Source organism: Amblyomma americanum, chromosome 1 (assembly GCF_052857255.1).
Source record: "Amblyomma americanum isolate KBUSLIRL-KWMA chromosome 1, ASM5285725v1, whole genome shotgun sequence".
Lineage (NCBI taxonomy): Eukaryota > Metazoa > Arthropoda > Arachnida > Ixodida > Ixodidae > Amblyomma > Amblyomma americanum.
The window spans coordinates 228,892,546-228,916,269 of record NC_135497.1 but is presented as its reverse complement, the minus strand read 5'-3'; the positions used below and the strand labels follow the sequence as shown (position 1 = coordinate 228,916,269).

General features: G+C 47.6%; 2 protein-coding genes across 22 annotated transcripts in view; one reads left to right on the top strand and one right to left on the bottom strand.

Moving 5' to 3' along the window:
• LOC144114733 (uncharacterized) overlaps nucleotides 1–15,899 on the top strand; it is a 71,938-nt gene extending 56,039 nt beyond the window's left edge. The window contains exons 10-12 of the mRNA XM_077648636.1: nucleotides 339–549; nucleotides 4,358–4,524; nucleotides 14,972–15,899. Of these exons, the coding sequence (XP_077504762.1) occupies nucleotides 339–549; nucleotides 4,358–4,524; nucleotides 14,972–15,622 (1,029 nt within the window). The 3' untranslated portion in view covers nucleotides 15,623–15,899. The remainder of the gene's footprint in view (nucleotides 1–338; nucleotides 550–4,357; nucleotides 4,525–14,971) is intronic.
• The window catches only part of LOC144114734 (uncharacterized), a 391,960-nt gene that overhangs the window by 215,124 nt on the left and 153,112 nt on the right, over nucleotides 1–23,724 (bottom strand). The gene's annotated exons all lie outside the window — the stretch shown is intronic.

Genomic DNA, 23,724 nt, shown 5'->3' with positions numbered 1-23,724 from the left:
CTGGAACAAAGAAAATATCTGGATGTTTTTCTAAGGCCAGGAGCAGTTGATGCTCAGGGTTGCATTCCATTCTCTCTGCAGCAGTCGATTGGAGGTGAGGGTATTTGTAACAAAGGATAGAGCCTCTGTGTTCAGTGATGTCCAAACCATCTCCTGGAGGGCATCCATGGAGCTCTTTGTAGGCACTTTTATTCAGGGATAGAAGAAAGAAAAATGATGGCACATCATGTGTGCAGTGCAACAATGCATCTGTGGGTACTGCACTGAGTGCCTGACAGGCGAGGAACATGTGGCCAGAAGTCTTGCCAGGTATCAAACCCTGGAAACGCGCTGTGCAGGGGGACAGCGAGACTGTGGACCGGGAAACGTGCCTGCAGCTGTACCGGCGGTTGCTGCACAAGTTCCAGAGCGGCCGCTGGTCACACCATGCGCCCACCCAGGCCAGGTCCCTGAACAGGGCCATTGCCCAGTATGCCCAGCCTCTGTATCGGCGGCCGTGGCGCAACATGGCTGCCTACGAGCATGAGGAGTGGCAGGCTGTGACTAACGGTGCGTGTGTCTATGCGCCGGCAGCTTGCCCGCTTGCCTCGTTATACTGTATATTCATGTGTGCATCCCTTCATGTGTCCTTGTACCTTGTGGCATATAATTACTCTGCTCCTGCCTGTTGCCTTCTACATCAGAGTCTTGTTGATTGGAATTTGCTTTATCAAGCACCCGATCTGCTTGACGTGGCTCTTTTATCCCATCAAAATTAGTTTCAATAACGGAAAATGTTTGGTAATTCAAATGCCACGTGCATGTATGGTGCCCGATGCTTTGTACAGTCTTTGTCAAAACTCTTCGAGCCACAGGGTTTGCTTTTGAGTTCTATACAGTGGAAGCCCGATTATGCATCCCCCGTTTATGTGACAGCCTGCATTTTACGACAAATTGGTGCAGGCACGGAGAATTCCTCATGGGAATAATGCATTAAAAGCCTCGATTATATGACGGAAAGTCATGCCCGACCTGCTTCGGATGACAACCAGTGGGAACAGTCCAGAATGAGCGACAATGGCGGAGCACTTTATTGGCAGACGCCCCGTCAACCCAGTTGGTTCCAGACTGGAATCAAGATGGAGACAAGCGCATGACAGCCTGTAATGACAGTTCTGCCAGCGGTTTAGGCTCTGACTCCATGCGTGCTACCTGCAGCCGTTGGTGCGAGCTGGTTTGCCTGGCCCGTTTTTCTGCCGCTTCGCTGACAAAGGCGTTAGGAAATTCAGTTGTACGTACGTACCAGCACGAAGTTAATGTGCAGGCGGTTACAAGATTAGACATTTTTGTAATCATTGGCTGCTAGTTCGAAAGCACTTTCCGCTGCAGCTTCAGTGAGGAGCATGTTAAGCGCAACATTACCGAGCAAGCCAGGAGCGAGCGTCACGCTGTCACCAGGCGGGCCACTTCTTGCTGCAGAAGGGGTACCACTGACGCATTCGCGTTGCAGGCGAACATCGTGTTTTCGTTTCTCATTTTTCTTACATGATATGAATTCCTAGTACAGGCACAGCTCCCACGAAGTGACAGCAGTTTAGGTGAAGTCTGACCAGAAAGACATGTCACTGGCATGGTCGTGCTACGCACTTTGTAGTGTCAGAGCAGCCATATGTATTTCTGGTGCATTGTCCAAATCAATTTCTGAGGTGCATGTGACTTCTACTTAACACGCAGTGACTGGAACGCACATGCGCCTTGTCTAAACCCGTTTGTTCGACAGTGAGAAGCCTAGCTGCAAGTAGTCTCAAAAATAATTCTCGCAGAATGAAAACGGCCACTCTTTTAAAGTGCGGGGAAAAGAATTTTAATTAATTTTTGAAAGCCAGATTAGCGGCTGCATTTATTATGCGAATGCATCAGTTGTGCAATATTTCCAATTACTCTACGATGGTTTCACGTGCTCCTCTGAAAGTCGTATAATCGAAGCTCTATTGTAGTTGGGCACTTTCAGCTTGGCCATCCAAAGTTTTAAGTCTGAACAGAGAGAAAAACTCTGCTTGTTCTGACCCGTCCGCCCTTCTCTAACCTGTGAGATGAAGCCCTCAGCTATAGACCAGATTTTTTTACCCTCGCATGCAGGCTGTGGACGTGCTCCTACTCATGACCCCAATCGCCATCTGTCGGTGCACGTGGCTAGGTGGACTGCGGGTCACGCCTGCACTGCATGTAGAATGCAAATTTACGTGCTCTTCGCTTCCGTCATTGATGCACTGCTTCACCTAACGTATGTGGGTGTTTGCTGTGCATCGCTACTCACATTTTACCTCTGCCAGACCTTACTGCAGTTATCTGACGCTATATGTTGCTTGTTATGGTGACATGCGAAAGTAGTTGACCAGGCAGGGTGCAGGCTGGAAACCGTTACTTATTAGCAGATTTCTGTGCTGGCGTGTCAGTTATTGCCGTCTTTTATGTGCGCTAACAGCTATCATAATTTTATGCATCATTTATTGATTTCACTCGATGGTGCAGTGATGTGAATGTGGGGACCAGATCGGCCAGCTGCAGAATGAAAGTTGTCCAGGCGAAGTGCATGTTTTCGGTCACCAGTATGCCTTTGGCTTCCATGTGCTCGGCTTGCTATTGTTTCCATTAAACGCATTTTACGTACAGGAATGCAAGCACGACCGTTACCGGTGTAAGTTGCTGTTTCCGCACGTTTGTCAGAGGGATCAGCGGAGTGTAGTGGCCGACTGTAGTATCTGTTGGCAGTTGGTATCTGCCCGAATCAGAGCAAAATATACACGATTGTAGTGCAGTCTTTGGCACTTGGCAAACTGCTATGCGACGCTGTCACACGCGTCCAGAGCTTCCGAATAAAATAAACACGATTGGCTTCGGGCAGCAGAATTCGTGAACGCTGGCTTCTCTACTGATATTTATTCAAGCATAAACCATGACAAAATTTGTTTTCTGTTAGCCCTCTGCTCGGTTGAGCTCTCAACGATAATTTGTGCGGACCTTGGCAGCGCGCCAAGCTGCTGCCACCGCCTATAACATTTGTTTTTTTATATATATTTTGAGGAGAGCTCCTGCAGAGGGGTAGAGGGAGGGGGGCACGCTCAGCGAACTTGGCAGAGTGCCAAGACGTTGTGCACTCTAAGCTAAAGCTTAAACATTCGCATTAGACACTCGTCACTGTCCTGTTTTTAACCTCGCAGTAATAAACGCGCGCTTGACCTTCAGGGCAGGTGTCCAGCAGGTTCGCGTTATCTCGCCACTGGCTAGCACAAAATTGACGGATCTCGTCAAACTGTCAAACTGAACGATACTTAACACTAGCGGCACGAACGCGTCTGACTGCATGCGTTTGTTGATGAGGGAAGGACTGACGGAGATGTATGAAATCGCGACCCTTCCAAAAAAAATCTGTTGGAAACTTTTTTTTTTCCCGCGTAATTAACCCTCCCCCCAAACATGTCAACTTTTCTGGGAAAAAAGTTGGTCCATTACGGGAGTAAATACGGTAAATACTAGTTAATTCGAGCCCTGTTAATTCGGAAATCTGGATAAGTACTGTCGGCGGCCCCAGCCAATGCCCATGAAAGGCTATGACTTCAGACGGCCCTACAAATTTCGTGCGAAAAGCTTTTTTTTTCCTTTGCGAGTGTGGTCCATTCTTCCACCCATCAGTCACCAACGGAACCACGCGGTCAGCTACGATCATGATGCTGGCTTTTAGCATTGTTCCCTGCAAAAGACTCTTGCTGCTATTACACATTCCAGTGATTGAGTGGCAGTAGACTGCGTCCGCCCCAATCGCCCATGGCATGATAAGGCGAACATAGTGAAAACGAAGCTGGCACAACCGGACAAGCGCTGGCACTCTGCCAAGTTCGCTCCCCCCCCTATGATAGAGAGCTAACATCAAAAGGTCACTGTGCAGCATCTTGGCGCACTGCCAAGAAATGCGTTGTGGACCATGGGGGTGCTAAACTTTTTTCTTTGAAATTCTTAGGCAAAAATTGGGGGTGGGTGGGTTCATTATGCGAGTGGGTTGGTCACGCGAGTAAGTACGCTACATAGTTCTTGTAAGTTTTTTCGAGACCATTCAATAATTCGAACATCGGACAATTCAAACTTTTTTCCTGGTCCCATGAAGTTCGAATTAACGAGCTTTTACTGTAGCTTTAAAACTCACAGTTACTACAACAGACATTTTTAATTCTACTATTTGGCACATGATGGCCTGGTCACTTGTGTGCCATAGAACTTAATACATGTCACGAAAACGGACAACTACATGATTGAAGGGATGTGTTGAGAACGGTTGACTGGGTGCCATTTCATTAAGTTGAATACCCTCTTTCCTTGGCAGTTCTGCATGACGTGCACAACCTGGAGAGGTCTCCAGGGGACCCCAAGTTTGAGCAAATGGACACCGTGCCTGTCTTCGAGGAGTTCTTGTGCACGAGTGTGCTGGGAGTGCCCGCGAACTTTCAACCCGGCACAAGCCACCAGCTCCCCCTGCTGGCACCATGCGAGGTGCGTGCTGCTCTGGCAGACCTCGCATGTGTGTCATCTGCATTTTGCAGCTTTTTTTTTTATTTTACGGCATTTTACTGCGTTTCACATGCTACGACCAGAACGAAAATAGGGATACGCAAGGTTGCTTTATGTTCGCATAGGTCACCCATGATTTGAACGCGACTTACCAACTCGCCCAAGTGACAGAAACGCTACACGAAATGTGTTGATGATGTTATGAACAACGTACTTTCAGATGCAGTTCAATATTTCGCACGTTTTGATTAGAAGTAACAGTTTTGCTTCCACTGCGGCAACTGCTCCCACGTGACCCCACGTCGCACGCAGTCTCGGCACTACCCATTGGTCAGTTCAGAGCAAACACACCAACGCAGCGACTGAATACCAGCTGGAGAGAACTTGATCACAAGCCGTCTGTGGCTAGACCAACGGCCCTCCTCAATCGAAGGCCGACAAAATTTGCAGTGTCGCGGGCGAAAATCGCATGCATGTGAAATGGCCCTTAGAGGGGTCGGTGCAAGCAGAAAGGGCGACCACCATTTGTCAGTAGCCATAGCAGGTGGCCACCTGCCCTCCGGCTACGAATAAGCTTAGTAAAATACCTCGGATATAACGAACCTTAGTATGCCACATTGGATATAATGATCTTTTGTGCGTTAATATAATGAGCTATCGTATGTTACTTCGGATATAACGAGCTTTCGTGTCTGAACCTCAGATGTAAAGAATCTGTGTGTACCACCTCGGATACAACGAACTGTGTTTCTGGACCTCGAATGTAACAAACTTATTGTATTGACATCAGTTGTAATGGACATTTGACTTTGGCGCAATTAAACAGTCTAGTAAGTATCAACGAGGGGGTTTTTTAGTGAAAGCTGAATTTTAAAAGCATAGCAAAGTTGCGCTGTGGGCCATTTGGTGATTCATTCAAAAAGTTCCTTGGTGTGGCAACACTGAGGAGATAAAGGAAGTAATGCAGTACAGGGTGTGCTTGCATCTGTACAGTCGAGCGTGCTTATAATGAACACCGCTGTGTTGTGCACTTCGTTTATTGTAGCTCAATGTTTGCAGTAAGTGGGCTGGTTACAGTATAGATGGCAGGCAAACTCCGTGGTTCGCTGTCTGTGCAGTATTCCTGGCCAAGTTTCGATGCCGGTTGGCATGATTCGGTGACACTACTCTTTGCAAGCATTGCAGTGCTTGCATTGTCACACAATGGAAGGCCACTTTTAACTGTGGGGCATACATATATGAGCCAGATGCAATAACTGCATCTGCGATGCTTAGGTTTTGTCAGGGTGCTGTCTTTGCTGAGTGCTAACTAGTGACAGCCGAGAGATCACACAGACACTGCATGCGGGTGCAGTGGCGATGCTGGTGACCAATTTTCGTGCTCGGAAAATGTTCCACACTGTCCAAGCTGGACTCATGGTTCATTGTGAGGGGTGCAGCGTGGAACAGATGGACAAAAGTAGAAGATGGCACAGGTGATTCATTCAAAAATTGATTCGCAAGAGATGTTTTTATTGAGAACAACGCACATTTTGTACATCAGTCATGCGACACTAAAGAGCCGAGCGCACTTGCACATAGCATATTCAAACCCCGCTGTAGCCAGAATGGCTAGTCCTCCTCCGTGATTAATGGAAACAGGTTTGGGGGCGCCTCTCCTTCTTCCTGGGGTCACTGTACAATACCCCCTCACTTGGATGCTCAAGATGGGAGTGGCTGGCCCCCTCCGCTGCATGCACTGGGGGAGATGCCACTGTCCCATCTGACTTGATGTGGTACATGTAAACAGTGGTGCGTTGCCTCCGCAAGATACGCTAGAAAATGCGATGCGATGCACCACTGTCGTATTCATGTTAACATGGCTAAAGATAACTCAAAAGGGAAAGTCCCTGCCACTGCCGTCAATTGGCCTTCAGCTTTCGGAGAGTGAGGTTGCGGTGCAATGGAGTCTTTATGGTGCAAGTTGAATCACTCACATCTACATTGTCAGGTGTGACAGCAAAGCGTGGCCAGAGGCGGCGGTTCATTGCCCATGGAGTATGTGACCATCACGACGCAGCGAAACTCTCGAAGCGAGCTGCTGCAGCGAAACAACGTTCACCCCCTCAAGCCCCCAGCAACAACTCCACGACAAATATAAATGCTCTTGCATTTGCACATCACAAGAATTGCTTAGGTGCCCCCATGATTTTTTTTCTAATTGAACAAATATTCGTATTTAATTCGTATTCGAAAATTTCAATATTCGCACACCCCTAAAAGTAAAGTTTATGGGTCAGTGGGGAGTATTTGTTGATGCTCTCCTTGAACTTCTGTCCTTTTATTTACAGTCCACATATGTAGGCTGGTGTGGCAAAGTTTATTTTCGAAAAAGGGGTATACTATGAAATGTATGTATTGTATTGCCAGTACTAAGCATTATTTTCCCAGGTCAATCGGACAAAGCTATTAGTAAGCATATCAATGGACTGGCGATGCATATCTTGTAGATAGTTTATTTCGTGTTGGTTGAAAAAGACAACTTCAGCGAGTGAATAGCTGACAGCTTGAATCTCTTTTGGGAGTGTTCAAAGGTATTGTCCTTCGTGTTAAAGTGCATGTTCTAGAAGTGCTCCAGTTTTTAGGTCTTAAGCTATCTCTCAGAAATGACCGCTTATGTTGGATGTATTGAGTGATGTCCCGGATACCGGTGCTCCTACAGTAGAACCCCAATATAGTAGACTCAGTTATAGATAGTCAAGTGAAGCTGCGGTCCCGTTTCGCCTTCCATAGATGACTGCACATTTTTATAAAGATTTTTTCGAAGGAATGGCTATAGTAAAGAGCATCTGGCCATGGCGATGTACTTCCCGCAGAATGATGAAATCGCGGCACGCGCGAAGGCTAGAATAGAGAAGTAGATACCAAATACACTCTTTGAGGTGGCTTCACCACCGTGCCGGAGGAATTTTCGAAGACATTGAGGCCGTCAGCACAGCATGCAGCGCGCACGGAATTACTAAAGCTGGCTATGAATGTAGAAAGAAGGCGGCGACGGTCACTGAGAAAGGAAAGCCAGTAAAGGTGCAGTGAGGGGTACCAAAGGGAAGAAAATTCCGTGCATTCGCAGCACGATAGCACGAAGCACGGGGGCGCATAAGCAGTTTTGTCACACGCGTTTCTTCACTACTGTCTCTTTAATGACACTGAATCCACAGATGATGATGCTGAAATCATGGAAAGCTTTGCTTTTCACATGGAATCGAGCTCTCTTTATTTTCGTAGCCACTTTGTTTTCGTGTATATGCGGTACTTTCACAAGATGTAGATGATGTCAAAAATTTGATAACACGTGATAACTGGTAATAAATAATTATCACATAAAGGGAAGATAAGAGTAGGATGTAAGGTATTTCTGAGCTTTTGTTTTATAAACCAGCACTTCATGCTTAGTAAGCAGCCAGAGAGCATAGTCAGAGCGATGCCCTGACCAGCAACTGACATACAGTCCACGACCAATTTTTCGGACTCTCTAGGGACCGTGAAAACGACCGAAAAATCGGGCAGTCCGGAAAATCAAATTTCACCGAAAAAATCACAAACTTATTACCAGTATGCCGGAGGAAGGGGTCAGTTGTATTGCACGCATTCTAAAGTTCCTCATGACTAAATTTCGCCGCGCAACATTTGCATGAATGACGGGCGGCGACCGCTTTCATGAGCTCGGCCTGGCTGTGGCACCCTAGGCATGTTGCCGATTAACGCACGGGTTGGGACAAAGTCTAAACGAGAAAGCGAACACGCCGCTGTGGGAGCTGCATTGCACCCGCAGAACAAGAACATGAAGATGGCGAAACAATAAGAACCGAGAAACGGCCGAAGCAAGCGCTCCGTCGGCGTTGGCCTTTGATATTAGGTCTAGCGACTAGAGCCAAAATCGGCATCGTATCCAGCGATATGCGCTCTGCGGTGGCTTGCGTTTAATGGGAGGCATCTTGCCTGTCATCTTGCCTGTTGTTTATGGTTTTACAGTAGAAAAGTCAGGATTGCGGTGCGAATTGCCGCGGGTACGCTGACCTCGCTTTGAAATGCACCACCATTTCCTACCGCGCTTGCAGTCTCCGTGAAGCCGTACGCCTCCCATGAGCTTCGCTGCTACCTCTTTCCGTATTCGGGAGGAAAGACTCGGCACAGATGAGTTCCACGAACTCTGTCTACTGTTCAAGTTCCTGCACCAGAAGACATTTAAGAACAGTAAGAATTTAAAACCACGCGCGCGCAATGTACTGACTCGCACAGAATTTCAGCATCTCAAGTTAAGAGGCTCCCTTTAAGCTTGAACTTAGTTTTGTTTGATCAAGTTTTCGATCTCTCCTGCAGTTTGAATTAATGAGGTTCCACTGTATGCATTATATGGCGGTTTGGGTATTGGCGGCGATTGCGAACAAGGTCCGAAAAATTGAGCAGTCAGTTCCGGTGTGTCCGAAATTTCAGGTGCTCTTATACATTGGCTCTGTGGGCTATGTCGCGGTGCCGCGAAAAAGTCAAAATAATCAAGCATGTCCGAAAAATCAGGCGCCTGAATTTTCGGTCGTCGACTGTAGTAAAGACCCTGGTAAAGTAAAAGATTTTTGCTAGTCTGAGCTACTTTACTATAGAGGGCTTCAACTGCACTCGTCTGGACAACCCAAAATGATGAAAAACGAAATTGCAGTCTCTTCAAGAGCTTTCACTCCAGCCTACAGAGTTCCTGTAACTGTCATATTCCTGATAGTGTGCAGTTACAGGTAGCAGGCTCAAAACCACAGGATTTCCAGATTGTGTTATCTTGACAACTGGCAAAAACCTTTCATGGTTTTTAAAGACAGGTTTTGTGAATCCAAAAATAGGTAAGGTAGATAAGAAAGTAGCTGTTAAAAGATAAGGTAGGTAAGAAAGTAGCTGAAAGAATAGCACAGATTTTAAAAATATGGTGAGATGATTTGAGGTTGGTGATGTTTTCTCTGCGCTTTATAAGTTGAGTGGGCTCTGCTGTGCAGTTAGGAAACGTAATGAGATGGTGATTAACTTGAGCCCGTTCAAAGGTCCAATTTCGCATAGGTCAAGGCTTGTGGATTGTGCGTACACAGCAGTTTATGAGCTCTCGCTGTCATGCAAGAAAGTATGTATAGGGATACATTAACATTTTTCTGTGTGTACCTGATTTCCCACTCGGATTCAAGCTATTCACGTTCAAAAGGTCACTGCCATGGTTTCTGACAAGGGGACAAGAAAAAGTGCCGCTTTTTGTTACCAACAAAAATATTTCGTTTTGCCACCACGATTAAACAAGAACACTTATGGAAGAATTTTTCATCTGGAAGAGACAACTGCAGTGTGTAAGGCAGCTTTCTTTATTGCTTGATGATAAAGAGGTTTCATTTCTTGATTCATGATTATGACTTTGGGATGGGGGGGGGTAAAATGAGGGAGAAAGAGCTCGTTTTTGACAGGGACTCATTGCGTGGCAGATGAGTTTTTAAAGATATACTTCTTAAAAGTGCTTTGTGCAAGTGCTCTAGGTTCTTCAGTGCCACATGACTCTGATGTATAAAATGAGTGTTCTTTTCAATAACTCAATAAAATAAAAAAATACGGTATTTCTGAGTCAGTGCTTGCCCCTGTCATCTTCTACTTTCATCTTTTGTGCTGCACCACCCACAGTGAACCAACTTGCCCAGCCATCCACCCTTCTTTAATTTTAGCTAGAGTAAATCTTTGGGCCAGATAAGGTGCAGGGGCCCATAGTGAGGTTAGCACGGATGGCCGCAGTGCAAGTGAAAGGGCCTTTCTGGAAACCTCGTAAGCAGTGCATGTCCTTGAGGCACAGCCGCCTGTCTGCTTTTGTCCAGAAGCCATGGATTCACACAAATTTCATGAAGTAGGCGCTTCAGTTTTTTCACCTTGTAACATTTAATCTGGCTTCCAAGAAATCCGTGATCAGTCGATGTGGTTTAGGCAATGGCTTGCCCGACTGACAAGCACACTCCAGTGTATAGTATTACATTGAATCTCTTTCCATAGTTCTGTTCAAGCACGTTAAGGTTTCTCTTTTTATGACGTGCCATAAGGAGACTCACAGGGTCCCATGATTAGAGGAGAAGAGCGGTATTAGTTGGTAACCCGTGAGTCCTTCCTCCGAACACAATGTCATTTCCCGCAGCAGGCGTTCAAAGTGGCATTGCATACCAGTAATGGACGTTCTTTTTTTTTTTTTGTGCCTTCCTTGTATAACCCATGCCCTTTTCACAATCTTTGTGCGAAAAGTGATAGCGGTATCTACTCGTGCAGGACTGCATTGAAGACCCTGCTGCAGCATGCCGAGGCTTGCAAATTGCTGGTGTTCGTCTTCACTGTAGCTGAAGTTTGTGTCAGCGGATGTTTGTTTCATCTGAGATTTGGTGCCATAGCCCTATACTCCGTTTCATACATAGCAGGCAGCGCTGCGGAGGCTGTGGAAGTAATGCATCCGTGAAGCCATATTGCTCTGCCATGTATCATTTGTTTTTCTTGAAACCTAAGTGAGTTTTTGGACGACAACAAAGAGCTGTATAAAACGAAGTGGCATCACCGAACATTATGTTCAGAGCTGTGAGAAGCTCAGTACCCCGAACCTCTGGCTATAATTTTCATTGAGTGTGACTGAATTTTTAGGCGCTGATGGAGTAAGGGCGAATCACCCTGCCAGCTGTGTATCAGACCACCAAGGACATTCTTACTTCTCGGAGTCTTAATGAGTTAGAGGATGCAAATGTGGCAAGAGGTAAAGTGAAGTCAACGAGATTGCTGTTTACGCACATACTGAGATCTGTCGCAATGAGTACCGTAAAAACCGGAATATAGGTCGAATTTTTTTTTCAAAAAACCATGGTGAAAAGTCGACCCCCGTCTTATATACCGGTCATTGGCGGAAAAAATACGGAAGTCTTGCAACAATGGGTGGCTGAAGTCAGCAGCCTCCATCACCATCGCCATCAGCAGCAGTGCCGCCATTTTGCGTTTCAGTAGATGCAAAGCGGAAGCTAACGGCAATTTACCGTCGCCTTCAAGAAAAACACGATTAAGTACGAGGAAGCTCACGGGAACCTGGCGGCACAGCGCGAATTTGGAGTATCCGAAAAGAGCATTCAATACTGGCGGAGGCAGAAGCTGCGTATTACAACTTGCAGCAACCAGAAGAAAACATTTCGTGGGCAGACCGTAGTGTATCGAGAATAGGAAGGAAACGTTGCGCTGCGAGCAAGATCGCTGCCTGTGACTGCCGAATGCATCCGCGTGAAAGCGGCAGAGATCGCGCGTGCCTCTAGACTCACGAGGGCGCAATTCAAAGGCTCGCCATCCTGGTTGCGGCGACTCATGAAGAGGAGGGCTTTGCTCTACGGCGCCGTACTTGCCTGTGCCAGAAACGAACACGCGGGCCAATTGGTGCGCGATATTGTTAAAAAATTTGCCAGGTGTACATACAAGCAGCATTTAAATGAAATTAAATACTGTCACCATTGTGCAACCTCTCGAGTCGCATTTGTTTCAAAGTAAGGATGTCTTTCGGTACTTTTCCCATTGAAAAAGATCTTTTTCATTTTTAGAATTGGTTAGTTAGGGGGTCGACCTATATTCCGGTCCGACCTATAGTCCGGTTTTTACGGTATGTTTGTATCCACCTTGGTTCTAGGCCGAACTACTTTGGCGCGGACCTGGCCTGTGCGAACAGGCACGCTAGCTTTAGCAGCGTTACCTGCTATGTATGAAACGAAGTAATATAGTACAGTGCAGTCCACTTATAATGATGTCGAGAAAGACGAAAAATATGATCGTTATAACCGATGATCGCTATATCTGGACTGGTTATAAAAAATTAAAAAATAAACACGGAACATACCTTTGCAGCTCTGAACTTGAATTCGCTACTTGCTCTAGAGAATAGATGATGTAGAAAGTAGGCTGTGAAAAACAAACTTTATTTCTAGCGCCAGTAACCGTGTCAAGGGTTAGGCGCGCCGAAATAGTCAGAAATCTGCACTTGCTTTTGCGGCAGCTTCAGCTTCACAACCGCAGTGTGCATGGATTCCAGCTGCTGCGCAAACACTGGCGGCAATCCTTTCGCATGCATAAAATCAATTAAGGAGTGGATCGACGACAGTGCACTTTGCTTGAACATCGTGGTCGGGGTCAAGATGCCACTGTCAGTCTCGTTGTCACTGTCGCTGCTGCCGTCGCCACAGTCGCACAACTTTGCCGTCTGTCGAGACAGCACATCTTCGGCGATCGCCTCGTCGGTGACCTCATCGCAGAACGAGGCAGCACTGTCTGCAGTCAAAAACTCCTCCATCAACGCACCACCTGTGTCACCAGTAGGAACGAGCTTCCAGAGCTCGGTTATGTCAGGGGCTTCCACCATGTTGGTCTCAGTGGGTTGGGGAAGTTCGTCCTGACGCACAAAGTCCGCCTTTTTGAAGCAGTTGTATATGGTTGACTGCTTTACTTCATACCATGCACCGTAAACGAAGCGCACGGCTTTCAAAAGGCTGATCTTCAGGTCAGGGGGCCCGTCTGCATGACCCGACGTGCCAGGAGCTGCGCGGTCAATGGCTAAAATTAGCCACTCCAGCATGCGCCGCCGATACAGGACTTTAATGTTGGCGATCACGCCGGCGTCCAACGGCTGAAGGCCTGCCGTAGTATTCGAAGGCAGAAACATCAATTCGACAGATGTTAGCTTCGGGTTAACGCTGCGTGCGCTACAGTTGTCAAGTAGCAACACTACTTTTCTTCCTTGGCCTTCAATTAAACTGTCGAACTCGAGCAGCCATTCTTCGAACAGGTCGCGGGTCATCCACGCCTTCTTGTTGCTGCGATAGCGGACCGGGATGTGCCGATTCTTAAAGCACGTTGGCTTCTTTGATCGCCCGATCATGAAAGACATGAGACAATGGCTCCCGTCCATGCTAACGCACAGCAACACGGTCACCCTAAGCTTCGAGTGCTTCCCGCCGGGGCATCGATCTCCTTTAAGAGCGTGAGTCTTCGACGGCTACATTTGAAAAAACAGAGCAGTTTCGTCGCAATTATATATGTCCTTCTCCGCGTAGCGCTCCAGCACGTCGGGCAGCTTTGTCTGCAGCCACTGCTGCTTTGCCTCTGTGTCCAAAGACGCCGCTTCCCCTACCACGTTTTTGTAAATGATTCCGTGCCGCTCTTTAAAGCGCTGAATCCAGCCTCCCCCAGGCTCAAAATTTGGCCGTCCCAGAAGAAAAGCGAAGTTTTTCGCTTTGGTTGCAAGTATTGGCCCACTAATAGGCACATTATGCGCGCAGGTTGTGATGAACCACTGGTAAAGCTCCTCTTCAACATCGGCGTACAAAGGGTCTCTAACCCTTTTCCGCTGATCGGCATGGCCGCTAATAGCTCCTGCCTTCACAATCGCGGTGCTCCCGGTTTTCAAGATGGTTGATATCGTCGACTGGGCGAGCTCATACTTCTTCACGAGGGCGCTCACCTTGAAGCCGCGTCGAGAGTCCTGCAAAATATCCATCTTCGTGTCAAGCGACACAGCTTTACGCTTTGTCGGCACCATCTTTGAACTGGGTTGTACCGTTGGTTGCACGCTGCTTCGGTGGCGTCAGCCTGCTATCGCGAGAGAGAGAGACTGGTTGCGGCACGGGCGCCACCGCGCCGCTTTGCTTGTCACTTTTTTTTTCTTTCTCTCTCTTTCGGAGCGACTGTGACCGACGCGCATGAAGCAGCTAGCGCCATCTTGTGGCGCACTGCGCCTACTCAAGTACTCTCCGGTGCGCGGGACGCGCAGCGTGGTAATGGCGGCAGATACGAACTTACGGAGGTAAACATCGCCTCGTCTCGACATCGTTCGTTTCAGGGAACTAAGCAACGCAAATGTTACAATTATTTTGCACGAAAAAAGCCATCTGGACGGCAATATTTTGGTCGTTATATCCGATATGTGGTGAATAACCTATCGTTATTATAAACGGTTTTTCCCCCATAGACCTAATGCATAAAATGACACTCTCATGTCGACCCATCGTTATAAACGATATATCGTTATATGTGGTATCGTTATAAGTGGACTGCACTGTACATTGTGACAGTCGCATCATCTTTTTTCATGTTTGGAAAGCGTTTCTAAACATATTCTAAACATTTGGAAAGAAGTGGTGACACAATTTGCACTCCAGGTCTTGGGAGGATATAGATAATGCTGGTCTTCTGGAAAAAAAGGAAAAAAAACATCCTTTCCATTTTTACAAGCTCTGTTTTTACTGGTGCAGAAGTGAAAAGATGGTGCTGGAATCTTGTGTGCTTACATGCTAACCGTTTCTTTACGCTGACGCTTTCTTGTTTTATTTTCACTTGTTTATTACTGACCTCAGATGAGTATTCTGGTTTATTGCAGACAACCATGGCAACTTTTGGACGACTTGTAGACCGTTTTGTGGACGGAGACGTTGAAAAATGCTGGTCGTTCCTGCAAGACTTCGAGTCGTTTCCAGAACTTTGTGCGGCTCTTGATGCTGTGAACGTTGAAAGCATTCGGTGCACTGATTGCACTTCCAGGGCTCCTTTAGAGGATGAGCTTTCTTCTATGGCCAACAGGGAGTTAGCAGTGCACTTGGATCAGCTGGCATGCCGTCGGTGTGTACTGATGCGAGAAACCCGACGCAACTATGATGTACTGCGCAGTCGCTTCCTCTCATACTTCTTTTGGCCGCTGCTCTTGGACAAGCAGAATGTAGCTGAAACTGTGATGCTGCCACCTGACACTAGTTCAAAAGGTCGCAAGGTTCGCCGTGTCCGGAAGAAACAGAAGAAGCCGTGGGTAAAGGAGGCATGGGCACAGCGCAGGCGACAAGCCGCACAAGCAGCAGCTGCCGCAGAGTCTCAAGGAGGGCAGGGGGACGCCAGTGGCGAAGAGGCCGTTGCTGAAGATAATGATGGTGAAGATGATGAAGCCATGCCAAGCACATCCCAAGGCGAGGGTTCTGACGGTAACATGGCTGTTGATGAAGGCAGTGGTGATGAAACAACACCAAGCACATCCCAGTGAGAACATGGCCGTTAATGAAGACTGTGGGGATAGAGCCGTGCCACACATATCCTGGGGTTTTGGGCCCTTGAGCAGAGGCACAACTTCACTGCTTTATTCTGCAAGCTTTCGCCCGCAGAATATGCTAGCAGGGGCTGCATTTTTTTTTCAGCCACAAGGGCTGCATTTATCATTTGTTACCATTATTTTTTTCAGCCATTGTCACAGTTCTTTCATGTATATTATTCTTATTCTGCCTGAACATGAGCACAGTATAAATAAAATGTTCTTTATTGACTTCGCTGTGAAGACTTTTTGAGTATTCATAGTAACTTTTGCTTACAACAGTGCGATCAAATGGGTATATATGGTCCTGATCCCGATTGGGACTGAATTAGAAACAGGTCTGGTGTTGCTTCACGACTGATTCTAGTTTTCATACTGCAGGTATTCAATCCAAGCAGGACGGTAAGAAATATAAAAGTGTGTTGAGGTAAGCTTACAGGCTTGGTGCATTAATCACAGAAAGCTGTTCTAGCTTTTGGTATAGCCATCATTTAGGCCTGCAGTCAGCCATGGAATCTACGTCGGCAGCCTTAGGATGGCGCCTTGGCATGCCCTTGCAAATCGGTGAAATCTGGCCCGGCCACCCCTCACCCCCCTCCTCTCTTGCACCTGCTCTCTCCTGTAAATATGAAGGGGGACTTCTTTCTTTCCACTTATCCACCTGTTGTGCCTTCTGGCAGTACAGGCAAGGCACTTTATTTTTTCTGGCCAAACTAGTGTCAACCAATCCCGTTGTGCCAACCGGCGGTGCGGGCTGGGCACTTCTTTTTCTCGCCCTTTCTAATATGTGTTTACCATTACAGGTGACTGCAACCTGCCATGGTTGGCAGGTGGCAATCGAATTAACTTAGATTCCAGTAAGTTAAATCCCTTTAACTTACTGAGTGATTAAAGGGATGATGAATAAAATCTAGAAATACTTTAAAAGTACTAAATTTTCATTTGGAAGATATGATTACCGACGTATACACTCATCATTCCGGTTATTTTTGAGCGGATAGCTGTATTTTTCGGCGTTTAGTGAGCAGTTGCTGGGTTGCACTAGGCAAGCGCCTGTCTACGAGCTGGAGGGCATAACGTCGCGCCTACCGTCAGCAGCGCCGCCGCGGTGGCTCTGGTTATGGCGGTTAGGCGCTGACCGAAAAGACGCATGCTCGATCCTGGCTGTGGTGGTCGAACTTCGATGGTGAAATTCTAGTGCCGTTTGCAGTGCACGTTAAAAGAACTCCAGGAGGTCGAAATTTCTGGACACATCATTACGGCATCCCTCATAGTCAGAGTCGCTTTGAGATGTTAAATCAAACTATAAGCCGATCAGCAGTGCCGCAGACAAGCTGGCTTGGTCTGCGAGATGGCGCTACCGGCATTAGCCTCTGCGAAACTGCTTTCTTGGTTCGCTGTCGCTGCAGACAATGTGGATTTCCGATTAATTATGACCGAATTAAGCAAGTAGTCTCCTAATGTGTACAACCATGAGATGCAGGCAGAGAATTTCGAAGCGTGAACACAAGGAAGCCAAAAGAAATAAACAGTACAATGAAACACTAAAAGCCAGAGCTCGGCACCATGAGAGGTGGCTCAATCACACTCGCGGTCAGTCGCACTCGCATCCAGTCATTCACTCTTGTCCACTTGCAACCATTCGCTCACATTCATGCTCATGACCACTCAACCACTCCCACACACACTCATGTCCACTCACACTCATGACCACTCACTCTCACGTCTGCTCTCACTCATGCTCATGTCAACTCACACTCACTCACTGTATCCTGTTTGCTGGCAAGGGAGGCGATGAAAGATTTACTGCCGCAGCCAACTCCACTCATGGATTCCCTGGCACAGCCTTCGTCGCACCGAAGTAGTGGTGAGCCGCACGGCGCTCTGTGGAATTCTTCAGCCAATTTTCAGTTTCGATGCTCTAAGGAAGTGGTAACTTATCATGCATCTTTCATGTCCCACGCTTGCTGAAACGATGAGCACCTTTCTAGCTTCAGCCAAGATGCTTGGACATGTTTTTCAACGGTCGGTGTCTAAGTAATAATAATGGTTTTGCTTGATAGTGGTCTTGGACATCGCCTTAAGTACCAATATTGGGTTTGCTTTGACAGTGACGTTTCCGTGAGTCTGCATGAACATATTGGAGGCAAGTGGCAACCATGCATACTTTTCGTGGCATGTGAAATGGAGAGTGTTTTTTAGAACATCTAGTGAGGTCCTCACTAAAAGGGAAATGGCTGGAATGGGCGCCAAGTACAATTTTGCCCTGCTGAAAAAGGATCCAAAGGGGGAAGCCATTATCCCTTTACAACAGCCTCCTGGACTTAATTACTTTGGGGAGCTGGACAGGCCTGGCTGTGTCTAGCTAGAGCAGGTGTGCGTGGTAGATCTGTGGACATGCCTGCCGTGTAGTACGTTGTCAGCGCTGCACATAATCCCGGTCTGAAGAAGGATTTAGAAACCACCATGGTGGTGTTGCCTGAGGCCGGTGCTTGGGAAGACCATATGTGCATCTGAATGGGAAATGGGGGATGCTAACACTACACCTAATTATTGTCCCATAGTCCACCGTGTCGTTGCTCTATGAAATGTCGTTCTTGCAAGAATGCATGTGCAGCCAAACTTTGAGCCATTTTGCAGTTCATGCCATTCTGAAATGATGGGATGTTACCAGGAAAAAGCCTTATAGACAAACGTCACGTTTGTAAACAAAGGTGGCGCTGCGGTCGGCAGCGACACGGGGTGTAGGCAAAACGCAGCACGCCTGCACTATTGGTGGCTAGAAGGGGTAGGTGGCGTCAACGCCGGCGCGTTCGCGGCGAAAGGGCGCGCCGTCAATTCATGCCGCCACCGCGGTGGCCGCAGCGGCGCTGCGGTCAGCACTTCGATGCCTCCCGCGCTCCCCGCTCCCTGCTCATGCGTGCGCACGTGCGGTTGTCGTCTGCTCGTCTCGACGGTGCTCCCACGAGTTTTTCGCTGTGTTTCTTTTGTGAAGGGGTACTTGTTGGCATGCATGCTTCAGGTCCGTGTCCTGGATCAGCAAATGGATCATCGTGCAAAGAAAGCGAGACAAACGCACTGCTTTGCGCCTAACTGTACGTCTGGCTACGTATCGTCAAGGAAGTCGGGTGAGCGTGTCTCTTTGTTTTCTGTGCCAAAGGACCCCGAACGCTTTGAAGCATGGCGACGAGCCGTGCCCCGGGCTGGCAAAGCTCTCGACGAGAACTCAGCCCTCTGTGAACTTCACTTTGATGAACAGTATATTGTCCGGCACTTCACGCACGTGATCAACGGAGCAACAGTCAAGATTCCCCGTGATCGACCCGTGCTTACAAGCGACGCGGTTCCAACGATTTACCCAAATGCTTCGTCGTACCTTTCCAAGAAAGCCCCTCAGAAGAGGCAATCGAAAACGTCGACATGCGGCCTCCCCTCGAAGCTCCAACGTTGCGAAATGGGTGCCTGTTCCCAAGGCGTAGAGACCGCAAATGATGAAGGGAGTGTTTCAGATCAGCAGGTTCTTGCATCTGAATTTTGCGTTCAAAGATGCGAGCTACCAAGCGTGTATTGGTCCAGACACCAGATCGCTGGTTCTGATAACGTCACGGCTTTCACTGTGTGTGCGTTAGAAGACCACAATCTCTACTTTGAAAAGGTAGTCCTCGTGATGTCGGACAGCAGCGCGATTCAAGCGACGGTGTTCGTGCAAGCAACCCAAGTCAGAAGCGTCGAGATTACCGATGCTAAAATGATTGAAGATCTTCTTCTAGAGGTAGACTCCCTTATTCCATGCAAAGGCTTTGGAAAAAAGGGAGAGTTCGAAGCCAACTCCAAGCACCGAGAGAAGACCTGTGGGATGAAAAGTTTCAGTGCTTCCTGTCCCGGAATAGCCCAGGCGCCCGGAGCAGCGTGCCCACAGTGCAGGTATCTAAGGAAACTTCTAATTAATCAGGCATCATACAAAAGAAGGGCAGCAAAGCCCAGGGCTGGAACACTCATACAGACTCAAGCTACGGACAGAACAGCTGAAGCGAAGCAGGCTAGCCATGCTTCAGGTGAAGTCTAAATTTGAGAATTTCAAAAAAGAAAATTCTAAAATTGAAGCGTCAGTGCTTGAAAGCGCAATCAAGGTCCTACCGGTAAAGCAGCAACAGCAAGTGAGGGCATGTTTCGCTGCTTCAAGACGTAAAAGCACACATGGAATGAAGTACGAAAGCGAATGGGCTCTAGAATGCTTGATTATGTACATGAAAAGTCCTCGGCTTTATCAGCATATCAGGAAAAATAAAATTATGATATTGCCATCACGTACATCTCTGCGTCGATATGTGAAGAATTACAAGAGTGGGTTCGGCCTGAATGACAAAAGTTTTTGCTGCTGTGGCTCAGAAGACCAAAACCATGGATCGCTTCCAGTGCCACGGAGGACTCCTCGTTGACGAGATGAAACTTGCCGAGAACCTTCACTTTTCGTCGAGCGGAAAAATTGAAGGATTTGTTGATCTGGGGAAATCCACTGCAGAAAGCCAACGCTCGCAAACCTGTGATCATGGCCTCGTTCTTTTGTTCCAACCATTCACAGGGAAGTGGCACCAGATAATTGGTGTATTTGCCTCGCACCGCAATGTGAAGGCGGATATCCTAGCCAAGATTGTCACGGAAGCCGTGATAATGTGTGAGAATGCAGGGCTGCATGTTGACTTCATAACATGCGATGGAGCTACATGGAACAGGAGCATGTGGCGCTTTTTTGGCATCTATGGAAGAAAAGAAAAGGTTGCTTGCAGGACGCAGCACCCTACTGAACCGGGTCGTTTCCTCTACTTTGTATCAGATTTTCCACATTTGATAAAATGCGTGAGGAACACGTTTGTTCAGACGGGCGTGAAAATCCCAGAAGGACATGCTGCTGTCGATCACATCGATATTGCTCGAAAGTGCGATGAAATGCATGACACCACTCTCAAGGCAATGCCCCACATAAACAAGTCAGTTGTTCGTCCTTCTGGCTTCGAAAAACAAAGAGTGAACTATGCATTTTGGCTCCTTAGTGAGGAGACGCTGAGAGGTCTTTTCCTCTACCGAGATAAAATCGAGACACAGCTGGGCAGCGTTGCGGCGACCGTCAGTTTTATCGAAACGATGAGAAGCTTGAATAAAGCGATGACATCACGGTGCATCTCAGATGCCCTGAGACCTGGAGATCACCACGAAGAAGTCATTCGAAGTTTCTTGTCCTACACGAACTCCTGGGAAGATACAGCTGGATCGAAAGGCTTCCTTAGCAGTAGCACAGCTGAAGGTATTCGCGTGATTCTGACCAGCACACTACATCTTCTCAAGTATTTGACAACCGAGGTGGGGTTCCGTTATCTCATGACAAGTCGTTCGTGCCAGGACCCCATCGAAAGACTTTTTGGCATCGTTCGACAAATGTCTGGTTGTAACGATCACCCGACTGCCAGCCAATTTTTGATATCTGTGAACACGCTAAGCTTTCAAAACTTAGCAAGATCACCAGCAAAAAGCAATGTCTCTTCGGGACTTATAAGGAGCCTTCTTGATGCTTCTAGCGCAAAAGAGACGAGTTCTCAGAGGAGAATTGACGAGCTTCTGGATATTGGGAACCTTACAGAAGCATATGAAGTCCTCAGTGCTTGTGACCTTGATCACCGGGCGATGTGTGTTCAAGCAAGTGATTCCATGCTGATTTTTTACGTGGCCGGTTATGTCGCGCGGAAAAGCATTGCGACCACAAAGTGTGCTGAGTGCTGCCAGGAGCTTCTGCAGAATAAGGGTGGTAGTCCGCCAGCTGAAGCAGCCCTCACGGAAGCTGTTGACAGAGGAGGACTTTTATATCCATCTGACCAGCTGAATGCACTAGTGACGTCACTAGAAAACACATTCACCCACTGCTTCAGTGTGAAGCAAGTAAGAAGCGACAGCCTAATGGACTTGGTATCTTTTCTCCAGCTTACAAAGTTGAATCTTGTAGGCTGCCCAGAACACAAAACAGCACTCACAAACAGAATCATCACGTTTTATGTGCTCACAAGGCTTCATTTCTACGTGAAATCTCAGAACGCAAAACGGGACGAAACGCGGGAGCGAATGAAGATGTTAAAACTTCGACGAGTGCTCTGAAGTGTGCCTTCTAAGCTTTCCACTTTTTATTTAACGACTTTTATAGTTTCAGTCATAATGTGCATGTGCAGTATGTTTCTGTGATACATGATGTTCCTGACGATGGTCTAAGCTATTTTTCAACGAGTCACTTTATTTTTTCTGTTACGTGCAGTAAGTCTATGTGATACATGATATCCTTACCCTCTAAGCTTTCTATTTTTTAACGATCGAGTCACTTTTATAGTTTCCCATTTGTGCAGTATGCCTCCGTGATAAGTTCCTGAACGTACTGTGTAATAAAAGTCATATTCACATGCTGGTTTGCTTGCGCAGGACTGCTTATTTCTGTGGCGCTCCTTTATTGAGAGTTGCGAGATCGTGTGAGACTCGCAAGATTACTCTCTATAGTGAGCGCTTTCACGAGCTAAAAGCGTACGCAGACTGATGATCACTGTAGGCTGTAAAGTCTTCACCTCAGTTTCAGACCAATCTGCGCAAGTGCATCCAGCGTGAACGCGAAAAAAAAAATCCAGCTTTCTGCACGCGCGGCGAACCCGGCGCAGCCAGCCTTTCCTGCGCGCAGCGCGCTCGCCGCATCGCACTACGGACAGCAGCGCCACCTACGCATGGCATGAAATGGAAGCGCGGCGCTCGCCTCCCGGTCGCGTCACCTACCCCTTCTAGCCACCATACCTGCACTGCGCCAAGCGACGTTGCCTTCGAAACGAACTAGTGTGTGCGGATATTTGAAAGAGTGCGCGTCGCTTCTGGCTAGAAACATTTTTGTGGATGCTCGGAGAGTAGTTCTGCATTTCTTCATGCATTTCTTCAGCCTGTTTGGTAGACGTAGTAGGCGGAGTGCAGCATCGGGTACTTCTCCGCTCTTATAGTTGGTGACAAGTAACAGCGCAGTGCTACGGCACGTGAAAGCGCGAGGTATGGGGAGGAACGAATCGTCCACAGTTCTCAACTTATGGGTCGATAAAGCATACCAGACTGCTAGTGCAATATAGGACGACGTGATGCACGACGCGAATCAGCTTTCTCACACGACGAACCTTGTAATGTACGTCTTCCTATTTTCACCGAGCCGCTTCACTCCGGGGGCAAATGCGATCCGAGAGCTCCACAAGCGCATGCACAGTCAACGTTTTCCTCGAGCTCTAAACGATATTTACGCTCACTCTGCTAAGCTATAAAATTTTACTTATTTTAGAATTTGTGTGTGCCCACTCTGCTTGATCGGAGTGGCTTTTGGCGTAGAATTTGCTGTGTTCGCCAAGTTCTGATACACCTAAAATGTGAAAATTCAAAATTTGGGAAATAATACTTCGCGACTTTGTCAAGATCCTAGCGTCGTTAGACCGGTGTTGAAACGACACATTTCTTGAAATCCACGAAAATGAAAACAGAAAAAAAAAACAGTCGTGCATGCTACTACTCGAGTCCGGTATTTCTTCAAACAAGGCACGGTGTGAACGCTGAAGGCGACTGGCGGCAACTTTTTGTCTTGCGCGCAAAGTGTTGCTCGGGACGTTGTCCGGGTGATAAGCATCTGAAAATGGCCCCCTGCGTTCAACTCCAGATCCCAAGCGCACGGAATATCGCGCCTAAACTTACGCTGAGGGCACGACAGAATGAGAATGAGTTGCAGGCGGTACTTGATTTTTGCACTGTTCACGTACGCGACCGAACAGCAATGATGCGAAGTCAAGAGACACGAACCAACTTATTAGATTTGCATGCAGAAACGCAATATAATAATCTAAGGGGCGAAAAGAGCTCGTTGTAATAACCCACGAGCTCTGCGGTAATAATTAGCCTTGAAGCCGAACTTGTCTTGCTCCTCGGCGCCTGCCCGTCGCTTTCGCACCTGTTTGCGGCTCAACCAACCGCACCACAATTTGTCGGCACGCCGTGAATCGTGCCCA